Source organism: Phoxinus phoxinus (genome assembly GCF_949152265.1).
Source record: "Phoxinus phoxinus genome assembly, chromosome: 9".
Lineage (NCBI taxonomy): Eukaryota > Metazoa > Chordata > Actinopteri > Cypriniformes > Leuciscidae > Phoxinus > Phoxinus phoxinus.
The window spans coordinates 9,370,429-9,397,316 of NC_136884.1; the positions used below are offsets into that span (position 1 = coordinate 9,370,429).

Here is a 26,888-nt window from a genome sequence, read left to right on the forward strand (position 1 = left end):
TAACTTATGAATGAGATCCTGTGTTTTTATAAACTTCCGTCTACAAGTCAAAACCCAACTGACCACAGATCTGTGAGCACTGGTATTGCATTTGCAAAGCTGGTCTGACCAAAATCACTAGTAAAAGAACATTTTGTTTTTGCAGATTTCTTTTTAATAATTTTTAATAATTTTTAACGTTTTTTTATATATACAATATCATTTTAAACCCTACCCCAAGTGCAGTTTTACAACCATTGATGCTTTCAATGCAAATGTAGGTCTGCTGAATTTGGGTTAATTTCTCTAAGCTTTTCTGCCACCTAGTGGTTAAAAAGATGAAGCACACCTACTGTGATTCAAAAAGCTAGAACTACGCCATTGAGTACCACAGTCAGGAGCTAATGTTCCTGTCAGTATGACCTGGGTAAAAAAATAAAATACATCTTAATTATTTTTTGAAACTCTGTTTGCCTTCCGCTCATCTAGGGGGCTTCACGTTCAGCATCACATCTTTTGGATCCTTGTCAACAACAACATGACGCCTGATAACAGTAGCAACAACCCATTATGGTCGTTTTAAAGCTATAGAAGATAAGTTAAGATCTTACTGATGACAGCGCCACAGTCGCCACTGAATCCTGTGAGTTAATGTTGTTTTGGGACTGTTTTTCAATCGCTAGTTTCGAACCCATGCCACTTTATCTGCATTTGACGTGTGTTTAACCACTGCACCATCATCAGCTTGACAATATAATGTGTTGTTTGGTGTACTTTGTTGGATATACAATTTAACATAGGTAATCTAAGATTAAAATGCAACCATTTATTTCTTGAGCCACATAATTTGTTTATTTTTTGTTTATTCAAATTAAGTTTATATATGAATTATGTTATGTTTTGTGCAAAATAACTCAGTCCAACACCCACCTACAAGATTCTAATAATCCTTAAGATCTTGATCAGCTGCTAAAGCTGTTTTTAACCAGAGTTGGAGCTAAACTATGTAGAGATGCTGGAGTCTGTCTGAACTGAAGGCAGAGAAACACAGGACAATGTGTCTGTTATATTCATAGACAGTATATAAGAGGTTATATTACGCAGTAAAAAGCTGCCATTAGACACATGTATTTGGTAGAATAAGCGCAGTTTTCCATCCGCTCCACTAGGCGGCGTAATCGAGCTTCAGGTTCATTCTGTCAGCAGCTTCAGATGATTGACAACATGCATACTGTCTATGACAACATGACGTTTGATAACAGTCAAAGCCACAACATGTGCAGTTTGTTTTAATAAGGCTACACATTCTGCAGATGACAGCTAAGTGACAGACTCATAATGTCACCAACAGCACATATTTCAACCCATAAACAAAGAAAACAGACAAACGTTGTGATAAAGAACAGGAATCAAAGATGTCACACGACTGGGCCTGTAAGTCTCCTTCACTTACATTGTTTTTCTCTTGTAACATTATTAGCACACATCTAGCAGCCTTTATTGATTGCATTTAGGTCATTATTTAGGTGTGTATTGATTCTGAATTCTGCTCCTGTCAGGTCATTTAGACTACAGGTTTACATTCTGCTCTGTTGCTGAACTCCCTGTCAGACCTTCAGAAGAACAAATTAATGGATTGTTGTTGTTGTGTTACATTTATAATCTTTGAATAAATCGCCATCTGATGTTTATATTATAAAGTAGAATAATAGGAAATCGTGTTTTTTGTCTCTGTTGTTTTTGTTGTTGTAGTGTTACTGTAGGTAATAATCTACTGGATCGATGCTTGTTCATAGAGTCAGTTAGTGTGTGTGAAGCTCTGATGTTCCTGCTGCTGCTTCATGCTTTTGTAGAGATGCAGTATTTTGCTTCTGATGAAAACCATCAAAAATACAGTCCAAGACAGGCTAAAACCATGTGCAGGAAACACCTTTTAGGATTACTCTTGTTTATTGTGAAGGAAAGTCTCATCTTAATTTGACTTGAACCCAAAGATTATTATAGATACAGTATTACTGAAGTATAATATACTCTGTAATATTTTCACACTGTACAGATGTAGGCTTTCAATGTCCACTTACATCTATTAACTAGTCTTGAGACTAAGTTTCACATTCTCAATTTTTAGATGTAGAATATGGAGTAATGTTTTTTTTATTTATGTCTTTCCTTCCAGAAGGAATGTGTTTGGACCGTTACATTGTATCGCGAATGCTTTTCTTCTACTTCCTGTTATGACTGGTATATGAGAGTAAAACACTGCCTTTAAAATGGTATTTTAATTAAAATGGCATAATATTACTACAAGCATGAAACAATACAGTAAAGAGCAGTGACTAGACACTTTGCAATTGGTTTTCTTTGCATAGTATTTCTATTATTGTTCTGTTTTGTAGGTCTGCCTTTCTTTGAATGGGGAGTTAGTTTTTAGTTTTATGTTGTTCAGTGTTTTCATAGTTGTGTGTCCTGGAAGACAGTAATTGAATTAATAGCATCATGAGATGACTTTGTTTACAACCTGCACTCATTGTCAGACCTTTAGATGAACAAATTAATCGGTAGTTCTTGTTACATGTATAAGCTTTGAATGAATCGTCCTCTGATTTATGTGTAATGAAGTAGAATAATAAGGGATTGTGGTTTTAGTCTCTGTTGTTGTTAGTTGTCGTACTGTATGTAATAATCTAGTGGATGCTTGTTAATAGAATCAGTTGGTGTGTGTGTGTGTAGTGTGTATGTCTGCGTCTTCATTGTTTTGTAGAGCTGCAGTGCTTTTCTTCTTATGAAAACTGTCAGGGATCGATCCATGTGTGGGGAACATGTCTTTTAGGATTACTGTTGTTTGAAGGAAGGTTTCATCTTAAAGTTATAACTCCAAGCGTCAGCTCTCACGCTGAAGGCTGGAAAATAGACTTTTTTCCTATTCAGTGTTCTTATTCTTGTGTAGCCTGTAATTCAAATAATAGAATTTAAACAGAAGAAATCATTTTCATATACTTTGCAACATATTTTCACAGTTTTAAGACTACCTTAATTTGAATGTTTTAGATATACTATATGTAGTAATGTTTGTGTTTATGTTTCCTCTACAGAATACAGGATGTGTTTGGAGCGTCCAGTCATCAGAAGCTGAGATCTGGGACGTGAGGACAGACATTCACTGTAATGATGGACTTCTGCTGATGGACGGGTAAGACTTTAACGTGTGAATGTTGTTGTTTGGCGCTAAACATGTAGGTTAGCATCATTTTCTTTTTGGAGGGTCACCCCTTTGAAAAGCAAATGATGGGAACCTAAATAGGTGGGGAAGGGACGGCGGGCCAAAATTTTGAGTCTGCTAAATTTTAATTTTCATTGTATCAAGAAGCATAACCCCTGCTGGACATCGTGACGGGGTTCGGGGGGGACCCGACTCGTCCCCATCCCTTCATACACACACCATTCACTCGTAACGCGGAGATCTGACTGGGATCGAACCAGCAACCTCTGAAACCGTGAGGCAGCGCTCTTACCTGTGAGCCACAGATCTCTTGCTGAGACATGTGCTGGAACTTATATTTCACTTTTCACCTGGATGAGCTCTGTGATTTTACAATAAATCATGCTGAGGTGGGGATTGAACCCTTGCCTCCAACACAACCTTGTCCACAACTAACATGTGTTTAGCCACTTGCACCACTGTGGCTTTCTCACTGAGAGTTGGCGTTTTGGCCACTTTGTTTGATATAATCACAACAATTTAACGCGAGCAAGAATGAGATTTGAACTCAGATCTCCTTGATTAAAATCCAACACTTTATCAACTGAGCAACTGAGTCTGTTGAGTTGAAGAGTGTTTTGAATGTGTTTTATTGAGAAATTTTTTTGTTTCATTAATGGAAAAAGTTAACAGGTCTGGGATTTGAACCCATGCCTCCAACAGAACCTTGTCTACAACTAACGTGTGTTTAGCCACTTGCACCACTGTGGCTTTCACACTCAGTGTTGGTGTCTGCGGCTTTTTGTTTGATATAACAACTATGGATAACAATTTAATTTAAGTTGAAGGGACAACATGCTGATGTGGGATTTGAACTCTGACTTCAGCACACACTTTCCATCATAGAACATGTGTTTAGCCACTTGCACCACTGTGGCTTTCACACTGAGAGTTGGTGTTTAAAATAAGTAATAGTGGGATTTGAACTCGGGTTTGATTAATACCCAACACTGTCTCTACTGAGCCTGTTGAGTCGAAGGGTGTTTTTTGGATGGGAAAGTCAGCAATTGTGTGATTTGAACTCAGACTCTCATGTTTGAAGGCAAATGATTATCCTCTGCACCACAGAAGTAGTGAGGAGGCATGGCTTGTTTTTGGGTCATGTGTGAATTTTTTTTGGTCAAGAAAGGTAAACGATTACTGCATCTGCAGGATTTGAACAGGTCTCTGTTGTAGTTTTGTTCTTCAAAGACTTGTGACCAGGACTTTCTGGTTGGTAAGGGAGACAACTATCCGCTGAGCCCCAGAGACTGTGATGCAATGATGTTGTTTTAGATTTAAAGTTTATATTAGCGTATGTTTAAGCTGGGTAAAAGATGATCATCATTGATTGATATATCATTGACTACTACTCAGTCTAGAAATAAACACACAATAAATCTTGCAAAGTATTTCTTTAGATGTATTATTCAATTATGAGAAAACCAGATCTATTCTTATAGAAATGTTTTTTTTTTATTTCTATACGAGTCTATACAAATATGAATTATTTGACATTGAAATAAGCAAACTGATAAATTCGCTAAATATACGCTATAATAAATGTATTGTTATAATTTAAGTTATTCTTTGTATCAACTGTATAAGTATTTGTGTGTGAATTTTGTGGTGTCCTATCATCTTTCTAAATAAATATGCAAAAAAGTCAGATCTAAAATTATTTTCGCCCTCCTGTGGTTATTTGTGTGAATCACATTGCTGCAAATCTGACCTAATGAATTTTAAATTGTTTTGCCCTCCTTTGGAGATTTGTATGAATTACACCACTGCAAATCTAATCTTAGAAAATGAAAATTGTTTCGCCCTCCTGTGGTGATTTGTGTAAAGTACACCGTTGCAAATCGAGTCTAATGAACTTAAATGTGAAGTGCAGTTTTCCATCCGCTCCTCTAGGCGGCAGAAGCGGGTTTCTCCTTCAGTCTATCGCTTCGGCTGCTTGACAACATGACGCTTGATGACAATCACAACAACACGTGTAGATCCTGCAGATGAGATGACAGCTCTTAATGTTACTTTACCATCGCATATTCCAGCTCAACTGCAAATAAAACCGACACACAGACGGAGAAAATGAGGGAACCGAGTATGACACAAGACTCACTTGTAAGTAACGTTAACTTTTAGCATGAAGTCAATTTCTCTTGTCAATTAAGTTGCACTTGCTCTATATTGCAAATAAATCGCTAGTTGTAGCGTTAACTTTTTAATCTTTGAATGAATCGCCCTCTGATATTCACACTATAAAGTAGAATAAGAAGGACTCAGTTGATATTGCAGTCGTTTCTGGATGTATGTTAGAGTCAGCAGGAGTTGTGTCTTGTGTGAAGCTCTGATGTTCTCCTGCGAATGCTTTTCTTCTACTTCCTGTTATGACTGGTGCCTTTAAAATTGTATTTGTATTAAAATGGCATAATATTACTACAAGCATGAAACAATAAAGTAAATAGCAGTGACTAGACACTTTGCATAGGATTTCTATTATTGTTCTGATGTTTTGTAGGTCTGCCTTTCTTTGAATGGGGAGTTAGTTTTTAGTTTTATGTTGTTCAGTGTTTTCATAGTTTTGTGTCCTGGAAGACAGTAATTGAATTAATAGCATCATGAGATGACTTTGTTTACAACCTGCACTCATTGTCAGACCTTTAGATAAACAAATGAATCGGTAGTTCTTGTTACATGTATAAGCTTTGAATGAATCGTCCTCTTATTTATGTGTAATGAAGTAGAATAATAAGGGATTGTGGTTTTAGTCTCTGTTGTTGTTAGTTGTCGTACTGTATGTAATAATCTAGTGGATGCTTGTTAATAGAATCAGTTGGTGTGTGTGTGTGTAGTGTGTGTATGTCTGCTTCTTCATTGTTTTGTAGAGCTGCAGTGCTTTTCTTCTTATGAAAACTGTCAGGGATCGATCCATGTGTGGGGAACATGTCTTTTAGGATTACTGTTGTTTGAAGGAAGGTTTTATCTTAAAGTTATAACTCCAAGTGTCAGCTCTCACGCTGAAGGGTGGAAAATACACTTTTTTCCTATTCAGTGTTCTTAAGGTGATGATACACAGGACAACTTTTTGAGCAATGTTCCTGAGCAATCTTGCAAGAGTGATTGTTGCTTGGGCACTTTCCCATTGAAAATGGCCAATCAATTTCTTTCTGGATAATGTAGATTGGTCGTGGGCCCTTTGTCTCATTTGGTTGCCCGTTGATGGCAACATTGCCCAAAAAGTTGCCCTGTGTATCATTACCTTTATTCTTTTGTAGCCTGTAATTCAAATAATAGAATCATTTAAACTGAGAAGAAATTTTTATATACTTTGCAACATATTTTCACAGTTTTAAGACTACCTTAATTTGAATGTTTTAGATATACTATATGTATTAATGTTTGTGTTTATGTTTCCTCTACAGAATACAGGATGTGTTTGGAGCGTCCAGAGATCTGGGACGTGAGGACAGACATTCACTGTAATGATGGACTTCTGCTGATGGACGGGTAAGACTTTAATGTGTGAATGTTGTTGTTTGGTGCTAAACATGTAGGTTAGCATCATTTTCTTTTTGGAGGGTCACCCCTTTGAAAAGCAAATGATGGGAACCTAAATAGGTGGGGAAGGGACGGCGGGCCAAAATTTTGAGTCTGCTAAATTTTAATTTTCATTGTATCAAGAAGCATAACCCCTGCTGGACATCGTGACGGGGTTCGGGGGGGACCCGACTCGTCCCCATCCCTTCATACACACAACATTCACTCGTAACGCGGAGATCTGACTGGGATCGAACCAGCAACCTCTGAAACCATGAGGCAGCGCTCTTACCTGTGAGCCACAGATCTCTTGCTGAGACATGTGCTGGAACTTATATTTCACTTTTCACCTGGATGAGCTCTGTGATTTTACAATAAATCATGCGGAGGTGGGGATTGAACCCTTGCCTCCAGCGCAACCTTGTCCACAACTAACGTGTGTTTAGCCACTTGCACCACTGTGGCTTTCTCACTGAGAGTTGGCGTTTTGGCCACTTTGTTTGATATAATCACAACAATTTAACGCGAGCAAGAATGAGATTTGAACTCAGATCTCCTTGATTAAAATCCAACACTTTATCAACTGAGCAACTGAGTCTGTTGAGTTGAAGAGTGTTTTGAATGTGTTTTATTGAGAAATTTTTTTGTTTCATTAATGGAAAAAGTTAACAGGTCTGGGATTTGAACCCATGCCTCCAACAGAACCTTGTCTACAACTAACGTGTGTTTAGCCACTTGCACCACTGTGGCTTTCACACTCAGTGTTGGTGTCTGCGGCTTTTTGTTTGATATAACAACTATGGATAACAATTTAATTTAAATTGAAGGGACAACATGCTGATGTGGGATTTGAACTCTGACTTCAGCACACGCTTTCCATCATAGAACATGTGTTTAGCCACTTGCACCACTGTGGCTTTCACACTGAGAGTTGGTGTTTAAAATAAGTAATAGTGGGATTTGAACTCGGGTTTGATTAACACCCAACACTGTCTCTACTGAGCCTGTTGAGTTGAAGGGTGTTTTTTGGATGGGAAAAGTCAGCAATTGTGTGATTTGAACTCAGACTCTCATGTTTGAAGACAAATGATTATCCTCTGCACCACAGAAGTAGTGATGAGGCATGGCTTGTTTTTGGGTCATGTGTGAATTTTTTTTGGTCAAGAAAGGTAAACGATTACTGCATCTGCAGGATTTGAACAGGTCTCTGTTGTAGTTTTGTTCTTCAAAGACTTGTGACCAGGACTTTCTGGTTGGTAAGGGAGACAACTATCCGCTGAGCCCCAGAGACTGTGATGCAATGATGTTGTTTTAGATTTAAAGTTTATATTAGCGTATGTTTAAGCTGGGTAAAAGATGATCATCATTGATTGATATATCATTGACTACTACTCAGTTCAGAAATAAACACACAATAAATCTTGCAAAGTATTTCTTTAGATTTATTATTCAATTATGAGAAAACCAGATCTATTCTTATAGAAATGTTTTTTTATTTCTATACGAGTCATGTGTGAATTATTTGACATTGAAATAAGCAAACTGATAAATTCGCTAAATATACGCTATAATAAATGTATTGTTATAATTTAAGTAATTCTTTGTATCAACTGTATAAGTATTTGTGTGTGTATTTTTTTGGTTTCCTATCATCTTTCTAAATAAATGCGAAAAAGTCAGATCTAAAATTATTTTCGCTCTCCTGTGGTTATTTGTGTGAATCACATTGCTGCAAATCTAGTCTTATAAAATGAAAATTGTTTCGCCCTCCTTTGGAGATTTGTATGAATTACACCACTGCAAATCTAGTCTTATAAAATGAGAGTTGTTTTGCCCTCCTGTGGTGATTTGTATGAATTACACCACTGCAAATCTAATCTTAGAAAATGAAAATTGTTTCGCCCTCCTGTGGTGATTTGTGTAAAGTACACCGTTGCAAATCCAGTCTAATGAACTTAAATGTGAAGTGCAGTTTTCCATCCGCTCCTCTAGGCGGCAGAAGCGGGTTTCTCCTTCAGTCTATCGCTTCGGCTGCTTGACAACATGACGCTTGATGACAATCACAACAACACGTGCAGATCCTGCAGATGAGATGACAGCTCTTAATGTTACTTTACCATCGCATATTCCAGCGCAACTGCAAATAAAACCGACACACAGACGGATAAAATGAGGGAACCGAGTATGACACAAGACTCACTTGTAAGTAACTTTTAGCATGAAGTCAATTTCTCTTGTCAATTCACTTGCACTTGCTCTATATTGCAAATAAATCGCTAGTTGTAGCGTTACCTTTTTAATCTTTGAAGGAATCGCCCTCTGATATTCACACTATAAAGTGGAATAAGAAGGACTCAGTTGATATTGCAGTCGTTTCTGGATGTATGTTAGAGTCAGCAGGAGTTGTGTCTTGTGGGAAGCTCTGATGTTCTCCTGCTGCGAATGCTTTTCTTCTACTTCCTGTTATGACTGGTATATGAGAGTAAAACACTGCCTTTAAAATTGTATTTGTATTAAAATGGCATAATATTACTACAAGCATGAAACAATAAAGTAAATAGCAGTGACTAGACACTTTGCATAGGATTTCTATTATTGTTCTGATGTTTTGTAGGTCTGCCTTTCTTTGAATGGGGAGTTAGTTTTTAGTTTTATGTTGTTCAGTGTTTTCATAGTTTTGTGTCCTGGAAGACAGTAATTGAATTAATAGCATCATGAGATGACTTTGTTTACAACCTGCACTCTTGCTGAACTCATTGTCAGACCTTTAGATAAACAAATGAATCGGTTGTTCTTGTTACATGTATAAGCTTTGAATGAATCGTCCTCTGATTTATGTGTAATGAAGTAGAATAATAAGGGATTGTGGTTTTAGTCTCTGTTGTTGTTAGTTGTCATACTGTATGTAATAATCTAGTGGATGCTTGTTAATAGAATCAGTTGGTGTGTGTGTGTGTGTAGTGTGTATGTCTGCGTCTTCATTGTTTTGTAGTGCTTTTCTTCTTATGAAAACTGTCAGGGATCGATCCATGTGTGGGGAACATGTCTTTTACGATTACTGTTGTTTGAAGGAAGGTTTTATCTTAAAGTTATAACTCCAAGTGTCAGCTCTCACGCTGAAGGGTGGAAAATAGACTTGTTTCCTATTCAGTGTTCTTAAGGTGATGATACACAGGACAACTTTTTGAGCAATGTTCCTGGGCAATCTTGCAGAGTAATTGTTGCTTGGGCACTTTCCCATTGAAAATGGCCAATCAATTTCTTTCTGGATAATGTAGATTGGTCGTGGGCCCTTTGTCTCGTTTGGTTGCCTGTTGATGGCAACATTTCTCAAAAAGTTGCCCTGTGTATCATTACCTTTATTCTTTTGTAGCCTGTAATTCAAATAATAGAATAATTTAAACGGAGAAGAAATTTTTATATACTTTGCAACATATTTTCACAGTTTTAAGACTACCTTAATTTGAATGTTTTAGATATACTATATGTATTAATGTTTGTGTTTATGTTTCCTCTACAGAATACGAGATATGTTTGGAGCGTCCAGAGATCTGGGACGTGAGGACAGACATTCACTGTAATGATGGACTTCTGCTGATGGACGGGTAAGACTTTAACGTGTGAATGTTGTTGTTTGGCGCTAAACATGTAGGTTAGCATCATTTTCTTTTTGGAGGGTCACCCCTTTGAAAAGCAAATGATGGGAACCTAAATAGGTGGGGAAGGGACGGCGGGCCAAAATTTTGAGTCTGCTAAATTTTTATTTTCATTGTATCAAGAAGCATAACCCCTGCTGGACATTGTGACGGGGTTCGGGGGGGACCCGACGCGTCCCCATCCCTTCATACACACACCATTCACTCGTAACGCGGAGATCTGACTGGGATCGAACCAGCAACCTCTGAAACCATGAGGCAGCGCTCTTACCTGTGAGCCACAGATCTCTTGCTGAGACATGTGCTGGAACTTATATTTCACTTTTCACCTGGATGAGCTCTGTGATTTTACAATAAATCATGCGGAGGTGGGGATTGAACCCTTGCCTCCAGCGCAACCTTGTCCACAACTAACATGTGTTTAGCCACTTGCACCACTGTGGCTTTCACACTGACAGCTGCCGTTTTGGCCACTTTGTTCGATATAATCACAACAATTTAACGCCAGCAAGAATGAGATTTGAACTCAGATCTCCTTGATTAAAGTCCAACACTTTATCAACTGAGCCACTGAGTCTGTTGAGTTGAAGAGTGTTTTGAATGTGTTTTATTGAGAATTTTGTTTTGTTTTAACGGAAAAAGTCAGCAGGTCTGGGATTTGAACCCATGCCTCCAGCACAACCTTGTCTACAACTAACGTGTGTTTAGCCACTTGCACCACTGTGGCTTTCACACTCAGTGTTGGTGTCGGCGGCTTTTTGTTTGATATAACAACTATGGATAACAATTTAATTTAAGTTGAAGGGACAACATGCTGATGTGGGATTTGAACTCTGACTTCAGCACACGCTTTCCATCATAGAACATGTGTTTAGCCACTTGCACCACTGTGGCTTTCACGCTGAGAGTTGGCGTTTTGGCCACTTTGTTCAATATAATCACAACAATTTAACTCGAGCAAGAATGAGATTTGAACTCAGATCTTCTTGATTACAGTCTAACAGTTTATCAACTGAGCCACTGAGTCTGTTGAGTTGAAGAGTGTTTTGAATGGGTTTCATTGAGAATTTTGTTTTATTTGATGGAAAAGTCAGCAATTGTGTGATTTGGGTCATCAGAAGCTGAGATCTGGGACGTGTGGACAGACATTCACTGTAATGATGGACTTCTGCTGATGGACGGGTAAGACTTTAACGTGTGAATGTTGTTGTTTGGTGCTAAACATGTAGGTTAGCATCATTTTCTTTTTGGAGGGTCACCCTTTAAAAAGCAAATGATGGGAACCTAAATAGGTGGGGAAGGAATGACAGACAAAAAAAAAAAAAGCCATTTTCATTTTTTCCCCAGTCAAAGCATAACCCCTGCTGGACATCGGAGTGACCCCAGCATTCATTCATATTGCAGAGATCTGGCTGGACTCTAACCAGCAACCACGAGGTAGCGCTCTTACCTGTGAGCCTGAAAGAACTTATATTTCACTATTCACCTGTATGTAAGCTGTGATTTTACAATAAACCAGTTAAATGGCACATCTAACTATGGGGTTTAAACCCTTGACTCTGCCACAACCTTGTCTTCCATTAATGTGTATTTAGCCACTACACCACCATGGCATTCACACTGAGTGTTGCCGTTTGAGCCGCTTTGTCAGATATAATGCAATACATGGTCTTTAACATATTAACCAATAGCAGGATTTGAACTCAGGACTCCAGGATCACAACACAACACTATATCTTGAGCCACTGAATCCTGTGAGTTAATGCTGTGTTGGGACTGGTTTTAATGAGAGCTTTGCGTTATATGAGGAAAAAGTTCTTCAATTGCGAGTTTCAAACCCATGCCACTTTATCTGCAAGTGACGTGTGTTTAACCACTGCACCATCATAAGCTTCACAACGTTATCTGTTGTTTGGTGTACTTTGTTGGATATACAATTTAACATAGGTAATCTAAGATTAAAATGCAACCATTTATTTCTTGAGCCACTGAGTACCAGACGTTTTTTTTATTTTATTTTTACGAAACTACTAGATCCATGTTGCTCTGTTGGTCGAGACCCTGAAAAAAAATCATAGATTTGTTGTAAAACATGAAATTGAAATGTTTGTCCTCTCACTTTCAACTCGCCATCTCGGGTTTGTAGTTTCAATTATTAAAGCAGATAAACGTATTGACCACAAGAGGGAGCTGATGATCAGCTGTTTGTCAATGTGAGGGACTTTTGCTAGTATGAAAATGTTAAAGTATTGTGTGTCGTTTTTGATGTGAGAAAATATTCTGATTTGTTTATCGTATGTCAACATAAGTATGCCAGATGTCACTCATTTGTTTAAATGCCGAAACATTCAAGTACTGAAAGCATGACCAAAAAATAATGAGAGCTGTCTGTCGATAAGATTTTTATTAAATCTTTGCATGTAAACTTCAAGATCCATCCAGAGTTCCAGATAGATGACTCGGAGCCTCCTCATCGATGGCGTTGGCACATAACATACTTTAAAATCCCTAAGGCACATGATACAGACCAAAGGACTACTTTAAATCGATGTTTATCTGTTGGTTTTAATGAAAGTCAAATGTTTTCTGTTAATACCTGGACTTCCAGACACCATAGTTATGGAATGGCTTGTTATCCAGATGCTCCTCTTCTTTTCTTGTAAGTGGTTAATCCTTCTGAGAGCACAAATGCTTTATGACAAGAAGTCCAACATATTTCTCAACAGCCCCTCATATTTGACGTTACCAAAGAGACACATTATGTAGACTGTAAACATCTTTTAATAACCGTCATTGAACGAACTATGAAAGATTACGGTTCATAATCTCTCCGAGACACACAGTAGCGTAGCAGGACGCATCCAGGTCAAAGGTTAGTGACAGACTCGGCTCCTCCGCGGTCCGCAAGCTGTATGTGATGTTCTGTGGCTTTGCGAGCAGGGGGCGATAACACCCCGGGACGTTGAGTTTAAGAGGAGTCACTCTAAAACGGCATGACCCCAAGCCATCCTGAGCCAATCTGTCCTGATACCATTGGCCCAGCAGGTTTTCTGGGTACTTGACACTATTTCCTGGCATCGGAAGAATCACCTAGAAGAAAACCAGCAGAAACATAAGAAACTGACGGGTAAGGGTTAGCAGACAGCAAGAGAAATGAACACAGAACCTGGTCTAATGAGAAAACGTCATCCTTCTCCTCCTCGGAGGTCACAACATGGACCTACAGCACAGAAATCAAACAATTACTACAAATGATACGACCACAAATAAAATAATAATATTATATATATATATATAAAAAGAGAGAAATTATGTAAAAGAATATGCATTCATGATTAAAGAACTAGTATATATATATATATATATATATATATATATATATATATATATATATATATATTTCCTAACCTGTGGAGCGTTCAGTTCCTCTGTGGTGGTTTTGAGTCCCGTTTCACATCTAGCCCAAACCAGATCTCCATGGACAGTCTTTAAGCCCAGTTTTTGGAGCCGGTATTTGGCTGCTTCATTCCACACTCTGCTACAGTAAGAGTGGAGGTAGAAGACCCTCATGCTGTGGGGTAAACTGAGCCAGCCGCGTATGCAACCCTCCTGCCCGCTGCCGTACCGGTGGAGCGCACGGAGCATGAGCCGCTCTCTTGCTTTGTAAGCCGGCATGAGTGCCAAGCTCTCCTTGGCATTCCCTGAAGAAAGAGAGGTAAGGAAACAGCGACTTGTTCTTGGATGCACAGGAACTGAAATCTATAAAGCAACAATGTTTACTAATTATCTATAGAAAGACTAGTATGCAAAGAAACAAAGTCAAACAGGTTTGGAATGAAACGAAGGATCAGCAAATAATGACCGAATTTAAATTTTTGGGTGAACAATCAAACTTTAGCTGTCAAGAGAAATCCCAGCACAGACCTGTGAGAAGAAAATGACGTTTCGCCTTGTTCTGGAGGTCATCACCATCCTCTGGGGTGAAGAACAGCTTAACAGAAGCCTCCTGCTCAAAACACAAACTGTTTTAGTGCTTTCAAACAAAAGACGGTGCACCACATATAGACATTAAATGGAAATAAATGGCATGACGTGGTACTATTTTCTCCTTCAAGAGCGCAAGTCCTATTTGATCTGCTTGGACACACGATCCACTTCCAAACCTCTGGGGACCGTAGTTATTCACAAAGCCTCTGGTCTGTTAAAAAAAAACAAAAAAAACATTTAACTTTGTTTGTCTATTTCAATGATTCATTAAATGCTGGTGAACATGCACATAATTACCTTCACATTTTCCACTGCCTCTTTCACAAGCTGATGCAGCTCTGCAAGTCCATGTTTCCCATGAGGCTTCAGGTCTCTTATGACAAGATCAAAGTGATTTCCCTGGAGTCTGCCGAGCTTAAGGGGTTCAGACACAGGACGGACATGAGAGATCTGCATTCCTCTCCGCTCAAACTCTGAGACTTTCTCCAGCAACCTGCCAATAGATTTTTATTTATTTATCTACAAATGGAGTGAAGTAAAACAGGGCTTTTCAAACTTTTTGATGACAAGAACCTCATTCCCTGTATAAAAACTTTTTTCTGTCCTAATTTCTTTTGTTTTGTTTTTTTTTTTGCAGATTTTTTTCTTCTTGTTAAGGTGAGAGAGAATACAATTTTGCATTTACTTCATGATTTATAACCAGTTTTAGAAAACAAAATTAAATGCTAATGGTAACAAATTAAAATCACTGTTACATGTTTCATTAATATCTAAAGTTAACATTAACTTTCACAGCCCTAAAAGTTTGTATTCTTTCAAATGTTCTGCAGATACCCTAGCCTGTGTATCCCCAGACCTCATTTTGAAAACCTCTGTAGAGTAGAACATGGTCAACAAGACATTCCCAATAACCCATTTTTAAAAATTATATTCAAGAAAATTGAGAACCCAATGGGAAAAGACTGGGGTAATTGACCAATGGGCTGTTTACCGCTCTGGAGAGATCTTTTTTACCACCATGGCCTGGTACGTGATGGCTCGCTTGTCTTTGATTCCCGCGTAGGTAAAATCGGACGGAAGCACTCCAAGTGCTGCAGCCATGTAGCTGATGGCCTCCAAAGTCTCCAAGTTCTCCTTCCGCAGCGTGAAAGCTGAGGGGAAAGGAAGACTTGCATTTTAGGATCAGTTATAAATGATGACAAGTAATGTGTCTTCTCCACTCACCCGTGTATAATGTCACCTCCTCCTCTTGACAGTCTGCTATTGTTCTCTTCTTGGGTTGTTTACTTCTCTCCCTTAGTCTCACTGTAATGGAAGTCTTCTGCTGGTCGGTGAAGCTCTTGGTTTCCACAAGCTTTCCAAACCGCCTGCTAACAAAATGATGAACTGAAGTTCGGTGCTCCTTGCTATCATCGGGCAGGAAGGTGAACACAGAGCCGGGTACTTTGGCATCGATGAACCTGAAGAACTCCTCAGCTTCTCCTTCAGAGGCTAAACTGGCGAGCTCCTTGAAGTCTGGGTCCTCTCTGACCCGAATCTCTGACTGGTCGGTTAAAGTCTGAAGGAAGGGGAAGTTGTATCGCACTGCTCTGTGAACAACAGCTCTCAGGTGCTTATCAGGATAAGTACCCAAAGACAGTTCCGCCTTTTCTTGGTCACAAATTTCATTTGGATTTGCTCTCATTTTGTTAGTGAAATGTTCCAACTCTTCGTTCATAGCTGGACCCAGGATTAGATTCAGATCAAAGCTATCCTGATTTAAAATGTCAGTGTCATCTGGTTTAGATGGTTTTAATTGATCACCCTTTTTATTAGCTTGGCTTTGTTGAGGTCGTTTTGTGTGTTCTTCCTGAACATTAGGACTGTTAACAAGTTGTCCATGGGTGTTCATCTCAATAACCACAAAGTCTTGGGGTGAGTTTTTTATAGTCCCATAGAAACCTTCATGGTCTGATATAAAACAGGAGAGAGTGTCCCTCTCCATTCTTGAGTCCTAAACAAAAGCACACTTAGCGATTAATTCACCAAGTCATTGTATTATCGTGTTAGTTAGAGATGTATTAAATTGTAAACATATTGATGTCAAGATATAATAAAAATGGAAAGAGGATTTAATCGTGTTAACATTAAAATTATTACATACGAAAAGGTCGTAGCACTGTTACAAACACTCGTGCATTAAAAACTGTTACGTCATAAAATAAAAAATACATGCGAAAATAGTGCGTTCACTCACCCGCGTGCTATTGTTGTCAGTTGGTTACTTCCGCATCACGTGGTACCGCTCTTAAAGGCACAGAAACAGAATTGCAAGCATCTTAAAGGGATAGATCACTCTAAAATTCTGTAATCATTTACTCACCTTCAAATTGTTCCAAACCTGTATGAATTTCTTTCTTTTGCTTAACACAAAAGAAGATATTTGAAGAGATGTCAGTAACCTAATAGGTTTCTGGCCCCAATTGTCTTCCATTGTATTTTCCCCCCCATACTACAGAAGTCTGGGGCCCAATTATCTTCTTTTGTGTTCAACAGAAGAAAGAAATTCATACAGATTTGGAAGGTGAGTAAATGATGACAGAATTGTACTTTTCTGGGTGAACTATCCCTTTAAATGACGTAAGTATATATATTAAACACGTTCTATCCTTTTGCTATCTAATGTACTGATTACAAAATTTGTGAAGGATATTGTCACATTAAATCATAATAATAACCAGACATTAAATAGCATGTATTAAGCTAAAATTAAATTGAAACAAAAAAGATAGATAGATAGATAGATAGATAGATAGATAGATAGATAGATAGATAGATAGATAGATAAATGACTCCAAATGTATATCTTCAAATCTTTTTTATTTTTCTCTCTTCTTTCTTATACAATGCATAGAAAAAGACATTTAAGACTCTACAATGATTCGGTTCCAGACTTCATAATACCCTTACACAGGAGAAATGTTAATAGTGGTTTGCCTGTTGTTAATCAGCAGATGGATCGTCCCAGAGGTTATGGGACTTACAGTCCCTTTTCTTATGAGTGGTTTCAACAGCATCTCAAGCGAACTGAACTCCATGCACTGTATACATTAGTGTGGATGCAAATGGCATGAAATGGAGGTTGACCATTAGTTTGCATGTAAACATTCGTTCAGACAGACAGGATGGCCATAAATCCCTGAAACCATGGACACTCAGTTCAAGATGTTAGACAACGACATCATCTGGACAAACAGCTGTACAGGCTTAGAAAAATAGTATCTCTGCAGGTTTAGTCTTCACTAGAAGAAAAATAGCTAATAGCTTTTTCAGATTTGTGTTATGGCTGATTCTATAATCATATCTCTATAATTAAACAATCCTACGTTAAAAAAGAAAAAGCACAAGACCGATTTTTAAGAATTAATACATATTTAAAAAGGTATTGGAACATTTTCAGCACATTATTCTTGGCAAATCCTTCATTGAAATCATCCCTACCTTATCGCTACAAGGTTCAGTGGCTGTCAGAATACTGATGAGCTTGTCAAGTGATTTATTTGGTCGCTCTTTAATTTTTTTTTGTTTAAGCTAATCAATCAGAAAGTTAATAAATAATGCTTATGGCCTCATTCAACAGATCTGAACTTCTGACCTTCCTGATCAGACAACCACTTGGAGCGAAATTCACGGCCGTTGACTGTTTAACTTTCTGGGCTTGTTTTCCAAACATAAATCTTGTTTAAATCTCCAAAGCCAATTTCCTGGACAAATATTAACGCTACTCCTCATCTAAAATGTAATTTTACATGAAAGCTACCATTGAAATGCAATATATACCTGGACTAGATTAGATATCCGCTTATGGAAAACCATCTCCTAACGTTTTTCTTCTTTAAAAAGGGTTTTCCTCAAAAATCAATATCTATTTCTGGAAAACAAGCACTAAATGGAGTACCTATTTCAACAGTATTGCACTCTACATAATAATCTTGGCTAATATGCAAGTAAACAGCATAATAGTGTTAAAACTATAACCAGGAAGATCACAGACGGCATCCTTGAATGCAAGTGAAGCTTCGTAAAATACATTCTCGTACCTCAGTCTGTGTTCTTCGACATAGCGCATCATATTGCAAGCTACAAAATGTAGTTTCACAGGCTTAGTGTTTTACTTTGTGCATAGATCAGTCTATAGGGCTGTGGTCTAGATAAGTCAATGGAAAATGGAAATTTGCTTCAGGACGGGGATTCATTAGACTAAGTGGAATGTACCACTGTCAATCTCGGAATAGGAAGAGGTTTAATCGTCATCGCCACCGTCCCCCGGCGGCCGCGTGATTCGACGGACCCCCCTTTTCCCGGTTGGCCCCTTAGGTTTGGCAAAAGCTTGCTTGTGCGCATGCTGCTTGGGATGGACCTCTTCGTACAGGAAATCACTGGTTAGTTCATCACCGTTTTCAATTTCCAGCTGAAAGGATGAAGAATTAAATGAGACACAGGTTGAAAACTATAACGTTAACATTATTGTAAACAGTCCGATTTCTTATAGCATATTCATGCTTCCAGGGATCGATGCTGTAATGTACTTAATACTGCAGTAAAAATGGTTAGGCGAGCATATAATACCTTTTTTGCAATTTCAATGCCCAAGTTTCTCTCCACTGTGTCTATTAGAGGGTTCTTGCAGCTTGAATACAGCATTCTCTCTTTGATGCTGCATTTATATCCAGGCATGGAGTAAATGAACACTGGAAACACAAACACACACAAAAAAAGCATTAAAACAGTATGAAAAATTCACCTATATAAATAATAGTAGTGCTCATTTTGAAAAGGAAAATATTAAAAAAATATATTTAAAATGACAAATTTAGAATAAAAAAATCAAAGTCTTAAGTTATATATACTGTGTGTGTGTGTTTCAGCTTTACCTTCACAGGAATAAATTACATTTCAAAATATACTAAAATAGAAAACATTTTAAATGATAACAATATTACAGTTTTTACTGTATTTTTGATCAAATAAATGAAGCCTCACTAAGCATAAGAGACAAAAATGTTATATATACACTTTCTATATACAGTATTTACATAATCTTTTCATCTATAAACAATTGATTACCTGTGGACTCGAGGTAGTCTCCTTCATGAGAGTGTTTGTAAAGGAAAAAGTGATATCTAGCCGCATCATTTGGGATCCTTTTAGGCAGATCTTTCAGATCCGTAGGGGCCGTGCTGAACAACTTGATGGATTCTTTAGGAAAATCTATTTCCTGTTAATGGGATGGACATGATCAATAAATACCATTGAATAATACTCAACATGTATTTCTGTCACAGGGTGTTATGTGGCTAAGAGTCAGCCCAACCAGTCTGTCAACAAGTTCAGGCGTTATTTCTTCAAGGACAATATATAGAGCGAAGGGTTAAAGAGGGATAAGATGCTATTGTACAGAGCTGCTGGGAGTGGTGGAGGGAAAGAAGGCCTGAAGTACCAGTTGAACGTAGTTAATCCTTTTCTCCCTGAACTGCTCCAGAGCCTGAATAGCATCTCTCTGCATAGGGAACGCCACTCCCTGAAGAGTCTGCTGCTTCGTGTCAACATGGACGTCAGTCTGCAACTGAAAACACACATATACCCTTAACAATGCGTATGCACTGGCCTGTAATAACCAAAGCAGTCACAATGGTTGTTAAATGATTAGTTAGGAACCAGCTCTACAATTCATGGTGTAGTTTATTACTTTACGGTCTACTACAGGTTCTTGCACTGCATACCTTTGCAAACAAACCATTCCTTTACAAAGAGTTTTTTGCACTCTAAAACAATGCACACTTTATTCTTTAATATACAAAGTAAACATACAAACATATATTTGTTTTGCATATTTATATACTTTACTGTAATAACTACTTATTTCTCTAAATTGTATTGAATGGTATATATATAACTTCCTGCTTTGCTTCTCTGCCTCCTTTCATCTAGGATTGGGACCAGCGTTTCATCCACCCATCTACTCAATAAAATCTCTCTTTCAGCAAATTAATAAAAATAAAACATCACAAAGCTGCTTTCCTCCTCCTCTTATACATGTAGATTAGTGTAGTATTATCTTCCTCCCACAGCTGCTGCTCAGTGGGAGTTCAGGGAGCCTTTCGATTGGTTCATTAAGCTGCCTGTCATTTTGCAACAGCCAATGAGGCGTTTAAGAGTCAGAGCATATCCTTTTATGGTTTATGGGAGGTTTGCATGCACTGCCAGCAGCATCCTTTGCAATTGGTTCCAGAAGCTGGTTTAAATGAGAGCGTGCATGGGACTGAGCTTCTCTATTTTTAGCCAGCGTATGTTTGAGGTCAAATATTACATTTATGTTTTTAGCAGACTCTTTCCCACAAAACATGTTAATACACTAGGCTTTGTCATGATGTTGTAAATGGATCAAAACAACAAACTGCATTACAAGCTATATACAAATATATCAGATCTACAACATGTGTATTGCTAACCAAACAAAACTACCAATCTGAGAAAAAAAAACCTCTTTAGTTCACAATGCTGTGTAGTGCACTAACCGGCTTCTAAAAGAGCAGCCTCAGTTAACAAAGACGGTTTTGTGCAAAATGTAACGAAACAGTGTTTTACCTCAGGTCATGAAGTTACTGAATACAAAAAGGCCTGAGGTGGACGGTTGTACTGGTGTGGTTTTCACATTATTTTAATAAAACCACAGCAGGGCCTGACTAAGGTGTACACCCATGCTGCGTTTACGCTGATGTCAGCATTACCTCATTGAGTTTGATTTGCCTCAGTTCCTCCTCTGCCGCAGTCAAAGGCAGAGGCGCCGCCTGCGAGGTGAGGTACTTCCTGTAGCCGTTTAGAGAGATATCATCCTGCCCAGACAGAGATGCGTTAGTGGGGAAACCAACGGCTGAGATTCGTTCATGAGAGAATTTGAATAAAATGGCAGCTCATATATATATATCATACCTTCACTGTGCCAAAAATCTCCTCTTTAATGTGGCCACCACCAAACTCTTTTTTCAGCGTGGCCCTCGTAGCAGCATACAGCATCTTTTGTCGGACCTGAAAGAAAACATTTGTTTAAAATTTTTTTTTATTATCTATAAACAAGAACTATTAACAGGCATGATCAAAAACCAAGCAAACATATATAACAACAATATAAAAAGGCAATACATAAATCATATTAATAAATGACAACGTATAATAAGAATACTCAATACAATTATAATAACAACAAATGAACAATATTAATATTATTTCTGTTTGGTAATAGAGAGCAGTTTGAGCAATTTTATCTTGGTCACGATCAGCATATTTGGGTGCGATTGAGACTCTGACCATTTCAGTCTCTCTCTGTTTAACATTGAGGGGAAAATTAGAATGGCAAATTTGTAGCACTATATCATGGTTCATGCTTTCCATAAAAACGGGAAAAAAAAGAAAAAAAATATATGTACTGTGAAAGCTAGATTGCCATCTAGATCTTTTGCTTCAATGCAAAGACTCTATTATATGAGCATAACTGATATTTTCTCTGTAAACGATCACATTACTAGTGGACCTCCGTAGATATGCACATACACTTCAGACATACTCTTTTGTTATAACAATGGTACAATATCCTTAATGATCATATCCACATAGTGCTATAAAATAGGCTGTTTTAATATGGACAGGCTTAACTGGGATATTTTTTTAAAGAGCTTTAAACCAGGGATACTATATGGATTAAACTGGAGTGATGTCCTCTCGTGATTTTCTTTGGGCTCACACGAGCTGAAAGACGACGACATCATGCGAACAAACTCACTGGAGAGTGATCCGGAGACCAGGCCAGAAAGATCCACTCGTAACCCTGGTTGTTGGTGGAGTCCAACCTGTAGAGAAGGTACGAGGGCATGTCGTCCTCCATGAGTGGAAGAACATAGCTGTCCCATTCCTGGTCCCATTTCTTGGCTGCCCGTTTACTTCCGCCAAGAACTAACTTCTCTACAGGAAGACAATGGAGGAAAGGAAAGTGTGATATGATTCTTTGTTCATACATACATCATTTTTTCTATTTAGATATTGTATTTAGTTCAGTCAAATCCAAAACAAAAAGTATAGAGCATTATTCAAGATTCAAGATTACTCAGATAATATGAGGTAAAGAACAAAAAAACAAAAAAACAACAATAAAACAAAGTAAAGATATAAGACACAAGCAAACAGAAGATTTGGGCAGATAAAGGAATTTGAAAACCTTTTGTTGTTTTTCTTAAGAAGTTTTGTGTTCTTATAAATAAATGAGGGTTTTTATTGAGTAGGCAACAATGAAGATATACCAGTAGTTATAAACATCTTTCTAAATTTAAAAGAATAGCACATCAAACCTATAATGATAACAGCACAGAGGAACAACATCATTGGAATCATTTTCACAAAAAAAAAAAAATTCAGTTGATGAATGATAAAAACTTTGACAACCAATCAGAATCCACTCGACTTTAAAGAGCTTGAGCATTTAAAGCAGCAGACGACAAAACTTCAGCACGATAATATTATAGTGATTGTTCTTGGTGTGAAAGGGCCTTTAGTCTTGATTTGTGAATGTAACATTTTGCTGAAAATAAAAAAATAATGATGTAATTTTATTTTTCAGAAAACTTCGTAAATAAATTAAAATATTGTACGGTTCTAAATGTAAAGCTTTTTTTGATGTTTCTGTCATGTCCAGTTGAAAATGCAAGTGAAAAGGTTTCAATAAATGTTTGTACTCTGATCTGGTGTGTCAAATTAAGTAAAACTGTTCTCTCACCATTTTCAATCACTACTTTGATGAGCCGATATTCTCCATTCCGAGCCTTTGCAAAGATTTCTTTCACTTCCCCGGTAGCTGAGAAGAGAAAGCACAGGGCGAGGAAGAACAGGACACAATGAATCCATTTATTCTGATCCGAAACAAAGCTGACCATCTCTGGATAACGGAATTGAAATTTGGCTGATGAACTAAAGCGAGAAATCTAAAGAGGCATTGTTAGGGGCAGCTTTAGGAGACTGTTGTCCATTCCTGGAGTACGTTCTTTGAAATTCTTTGCAGAAATCACAATATTATTATGCAAAGTGATCTTTAATTAAATTAAACCATCAGCATAACTGCATTGATTCATAGTAATGTGTTGTCATGGTAACATAACGCCACTGCAGTAAAAGCTCAATCAATGTAAACAGATGTCTATTGCATAATGCTTGGCAACAGCTTTGGATAAAGGTGACACGGTTATTACAGCTGGACCTTTGAAACCTGCTGTCTTCCTTATGAGTGCACAATCCCCAACTCCAGTCCGACTACACACACACACACACTGATAGTGAAAGACCAATCGGAGTTTATTTGCATGCCCATATTAGAGCAGCAAAAGGCAGAGTACACTTGACACATATTCTCTGTCTGTCTCTGGTTTGTTTACTGCTAGCTCCCAATAAAACTCTATAACGTTAAGGCAATTCAGTCTCAGCAACGTCCACAACAGGTTATTCTGTTTACAAACAATCGCCAAATAAAGAAACGTGCATTACAGCGATGTAATAAACTCCGTCCGACTTATTTGAATCTACGATAAAAGATCGTAAAGGATTTTACCTTGGATGCCGGTTTGATGAGACATTCTCGTTCTCTTGCTTCGGCCGGTTGGTTGATGGTAGTAGTGAAAGAACACGGAAGTAGGAGAATGAACTACAGTAATTTGATAAGCCTGTCATGTGATGTCATTACGTGACCCCGCCCACTGCGGCGTGAGTGTGCTTTTTCTTTTCTTTTCTTTTTTAGGAACAAACTCTATAAATATAATTTTTATAAATATAAAAAGCAACTTCCTAAAGTTGCCCTAAATAATAAAATAAAAGATACTTTTTTCTGCCATTGTTATTTTTTTGGGTTGGTGGTAGCCTAATTATAACTAGAAAAGGAAAGTTACCGGTAAGTTAATTTTATATATATAATGGTTACACTATTATCAAATAGCCAACTGAAATTAACATTTATCAAATTTAATTATAACATCAAATATGCACTATGTCAGTATTTTTCAAACTGGGGTCTTTTGATTAGGCTACAGTAAAAAGGTATTTCAAACTTATGATTAAGTAACTAAATAATAAATCTAACAATGCACTACTGAGTAGAAAAACAATGTAATAAAGTTAAGCGTACGTAATAGAAACTAAATATTTTCCAAATAACATGGATGGCATATTGCTAATATTACCTTTTCCACGTGGGTTATTATTATAGGCCCATATATATATATAAAAAATAGATGTCCTTTAAATTTTAGAATGGGGGGCTTGAAAACTCCTGCACTGTTCACTTCATGCACAGGGCGCTCGGCATGTGCTCTGTGCACTTAGGACTGATCTTGGAAGTGGTGGAATTTCTCAAATGCAGGGTGGGGTTGCGAACATCCCACAGACATATAAATATACTGCCAGACTAAAGTGTTGACTCAGTTACTGTGTGTGTGTGTGTGTGTGTGTGTGTGTGTGTGTGTGTGTGTGTGTGTGTGTGTGTGTGTGTGTGTGTGTGTGTGTGTGTGTGTGTGTGTGTGTGTGTGTGTGTGTGTGTGTGTGGAGGGGTGGCACTAGAGCAATGGCAGGGTAATTCATAGTCAAAGCAGACTAAACCTTCCTTGTGAATTAGAGGTTACTGGGCCACACACCAGTGCCAAAGGCCCTAATCAAGATCCTCTGTGATAATTGTGTGTGTAATAACATATTCTATTTAAAGAATAGATTTCTATTATTACTCAAAATTGGCTGCTAGCTAATTACTAAAAAGTCGTCTGTTCCTTACTGACTTCCCTTGATATATTGAAAGCATTTCAAAGCAACATTATCAATGAATCCAGCATTCCAAGAAAGAATGAATTGTAACTTCCCTTATCAAGTTTATCCTGACCTGATAAAACAATGTATTTTGTAATATTGACTTAATACCCGATTCATGCAGCAAGGGACATTCATTGTGATTTGTGCAGCATCTGGTTATGTAAAGCACACAAAGGACAAGCAAAAGTTATCTCACAGCTGTGAAAAATGCAGAGAGCCTGGATTTTCACAACTAGGCTACTCACATTCAACATGTTCGAGGATCATTTGGGAGACGAAGCCAGCTATAGCTGTACACTGTAGCCTATGGGGATGATTAGGAGGCCACGATGATGGATGGACAGAGGCCAATAGGCAAATTTATGGGATTTTTTTCTGACCACGGAGAGTCAGCACCTCGGTTTAACCTCTTATCCGAAGGACGGTGCTCTTTGACAGTATACAAATATGTATATTTGGGCGTTAGGACCCACACAGACCACAGGGTTAGCGCCTCCTGCTGGCCTCACTAACACCTCTTCCAGGTACTGACCAGGCTCAACCCAGCTTAGCTTGGGCAACCAGTCTTGGGCTACAGGGTCACAAAGCACAAGCATTTAAGCACATTAATCATAAGTTATATATACCGTATGCAATGTTTTTCTATGCATATAATAAAGACCTATGTTAGCCAAAAAGCACAAAAGACTACACTACAAGAACAACAACAACAAAAACTTTATTTTACAGTCCTGGAAAGTTTAGTTTGATTTTCAAAATGATATCCGGATGCTATTCGCATGCAATGTGATGAGGTCACGTGTAGCTAGCATACAACTGTTCGAAATGCTTTTAATGGAATAATGTCTACTTTTTTGTTTTTTTTTAAGTGTGCACTCTCAGAAAAAAGGGTAGGCTACAAATGCTGTTACTGCGGTACCTTCAAAAGTACCCTATTTGCCCTTAAAGGGTGCATATTACCTTAAATACTAAAGTGTACATAATAGTAGGCTATCTAATTGTACACTGAAACGTTTGAAAAGGGTGACAGCTTTTGTGTGAGTATTAATAGTAAATTGGTATTCAATTTCAATGATTGCCAATAGCATTAAAGCTGATTTAACCACTAGGTGGTGCTATTATCCTATTCGTTTTTGGAGCTCTTCTAGACTCCTCGCTTTTTTATATTTAGACTATGAATTGTAAATCCAGGAAAGCAGTTGCAGATTGCAGTATTCACTTACTAAAGATGTTTCATTTTATTGACTTAACAGAGAGAGTGAGTCTTCATTATCTTCTTTAAAGACACATCTAACGCAGTGACACAAAACAAACAAAAACTTGATTTAAATGCACAGGACAAAGCTAACAAGCTGTCATGAGACACACACCCAAACAGTCAGTAGGCTAAGGTTCTCATGCGAGTACACATATAAAAATCCCTAGTACAAAAGGCATATTGTCTGGCCTTCCTGTAATGGGAAAATAAATAGACCCATCTAAAGCTGCCATCAGGTGTTTGTCCAAAACTGAAAGGCCATATCAAGATACATATAGAGGCCATAACTCAAGCTGTCTCGTTTGTGTGTGTGTGTGTGTGTGTGTGTGTGTGTGTGTGTGTGTGTGTGTGTGTG

At 37.9% G+C, this 26,888-nt stretch overlaps 2 protein-coding genes and 1 long non-coding RNA gene across 7 annotated transcripts; 1 reads left to right on the forward strand and 2 right to left on the reverse strand.

The window, feature by feature from the left end:
* The first annotated feature begins 361 nt into the window (after nt 1-361).
* Nucleotides 362-12,406, forward strand: LOC307004842. 3 transcript variants are annotated; one of them, XR_013799154.1, is made up of 9 exons: nt 362-622; nt 1,293-1,413; nt 3,072-3,169; nt 5,132-5,341; nt 6,643-6,727; nt 8,750-8,959; nt 10,278-10,362; nt 11,532-11,595; nt 11,761-12,406. It is a non-coding gene; the product is annotated as an uncharacterized lncRNA (long non-coding RNA). The 3 variants fall into 3 exon arrangements; XR_013799155.1 differs by having other exon boundaries at nt 1,331-1,413; XR_013799156.1 differs by lacking the exon at nt 362-622 and having other exon boundaries at nt 1,105-1,413.
* A 312-nt stretch (nt 12,407-12,718) lies between these two features.
* Nucleotides 12,719-16,686, reverse strand: pus7l (pseudouridine synthase 7 like). Of its 3 annotated transcripts, XR_013799091.1 has the most exons (10): nt 16,637-16,686; nt 15,625-16,393; nt 15,392-15,551; nt 14,698-14,893; nt 14,513-14,611; nt 14,338-14,419; nt 13,822-14,114; nt 13,580-13,633; nt 13,010-13,503; nt 12,719-12,921 (listed from the first exon to the last, which is right to left on the reverse strand). XR_013799091.1 is itself a non-coding variant. In XM_079624027.1 (9 exons), exons 2-9 carry the CDS (start codon nt 16,382-16,384, stop codon nt 13,216-13,218), a joined length of 1,932 nt encoding a protein of 643 aa, XP_079480153.1. In that variant the 5' UTR covers nt 16,385-16,393; nt 16,637-16,686; the 3' UTR covers nt 12,793-13,215. The 3 variants fall into 3 exon arrangements, 2 of the variants coding, with proteins under 2 accessions (XP_079480153.1, XP_079480154.1); XM_079624027.1 differs by having other exon boundaries at nt 12,793-13,503; XM_079624028.1 differs by having other exon boundaries at nt 12,793-13,503; nt 16,544-16,640.
* Nucleotides 16,687-17,241: 555 nt separating this feature from the next.
* twf1b (twinfilin actin-binding protein 1b) lies at nt 17,242-24,140 on the reverse strand. The gene is made up of 9 exons (XM_079622915.1): nt 24,032-24,140; nt 23,207-23,284; nt 22,220-22,398; nt 21,373-21,468; nt 21,171-21,275; nt 19,880-20,005; nt 19,507-19,657; nt 19,009-19,130; nt 17,242-18,850 (listed from the first exon to the last, which is right to left on the reverse strand). The coding sequence occupies exons 1-9, from the start codon at nt 24,054-24,056 to the stop codon at nt 18,683-18,685; spliced, it is 1,050 nt and encodes a 349-aa protein (XP_079479041.1). The 5' UTR covers nt 24,057-24,140; the 3' UTR covers nt 17,242-18,682.
* Nucleotides 24,141-26,888: the final 2,748 nt, after the last annotated feature.

Bases quoted from the DNA above. Each gene is read 5' to 3' on its own strand.
- twf1b (XM_079622915.1), bottom strand. From the start codon at position 24,056: ATGTCTCATCAAACCGGCATCCAAG. The intron at 21,469-22,219 runs GTGAGTTTGTTC...GTTTTCTTTCAG, and splicing joins GGTCTCCGGATCACTCTCCA to GTCCGACAAAAGATGCTGTA. The intron at 18,851-19,008 runs GTATTATATGCT...TCATCCTTTCAG, and splicing joins GCATTGAAATTGCAAAAAAG to CTGGAAATTGAAAACGGTGA.
- pus7l (XM_079624027.1), bottom strand. From the start codon at position 16,384: ATGGAGAGGGACACTCTCTCCTGTTTTATATCAGACCATGAAGGTTTC. The intron at 14,420-14,512 runs GTACCACGTCAT...TGTTTTGAGCAG, and splicing joins CGCTCTTGAAGGAGAAAATA to GAGGCTTCTGTTAAGCTGTT. The intron at 13,634-13,821 runs GTTAGGAAATAT...TCTGTGCTGTAG, and splicing joins AGGAACTGAACGCTCCACAG to GTCCATGTTGTGACCTCCGA.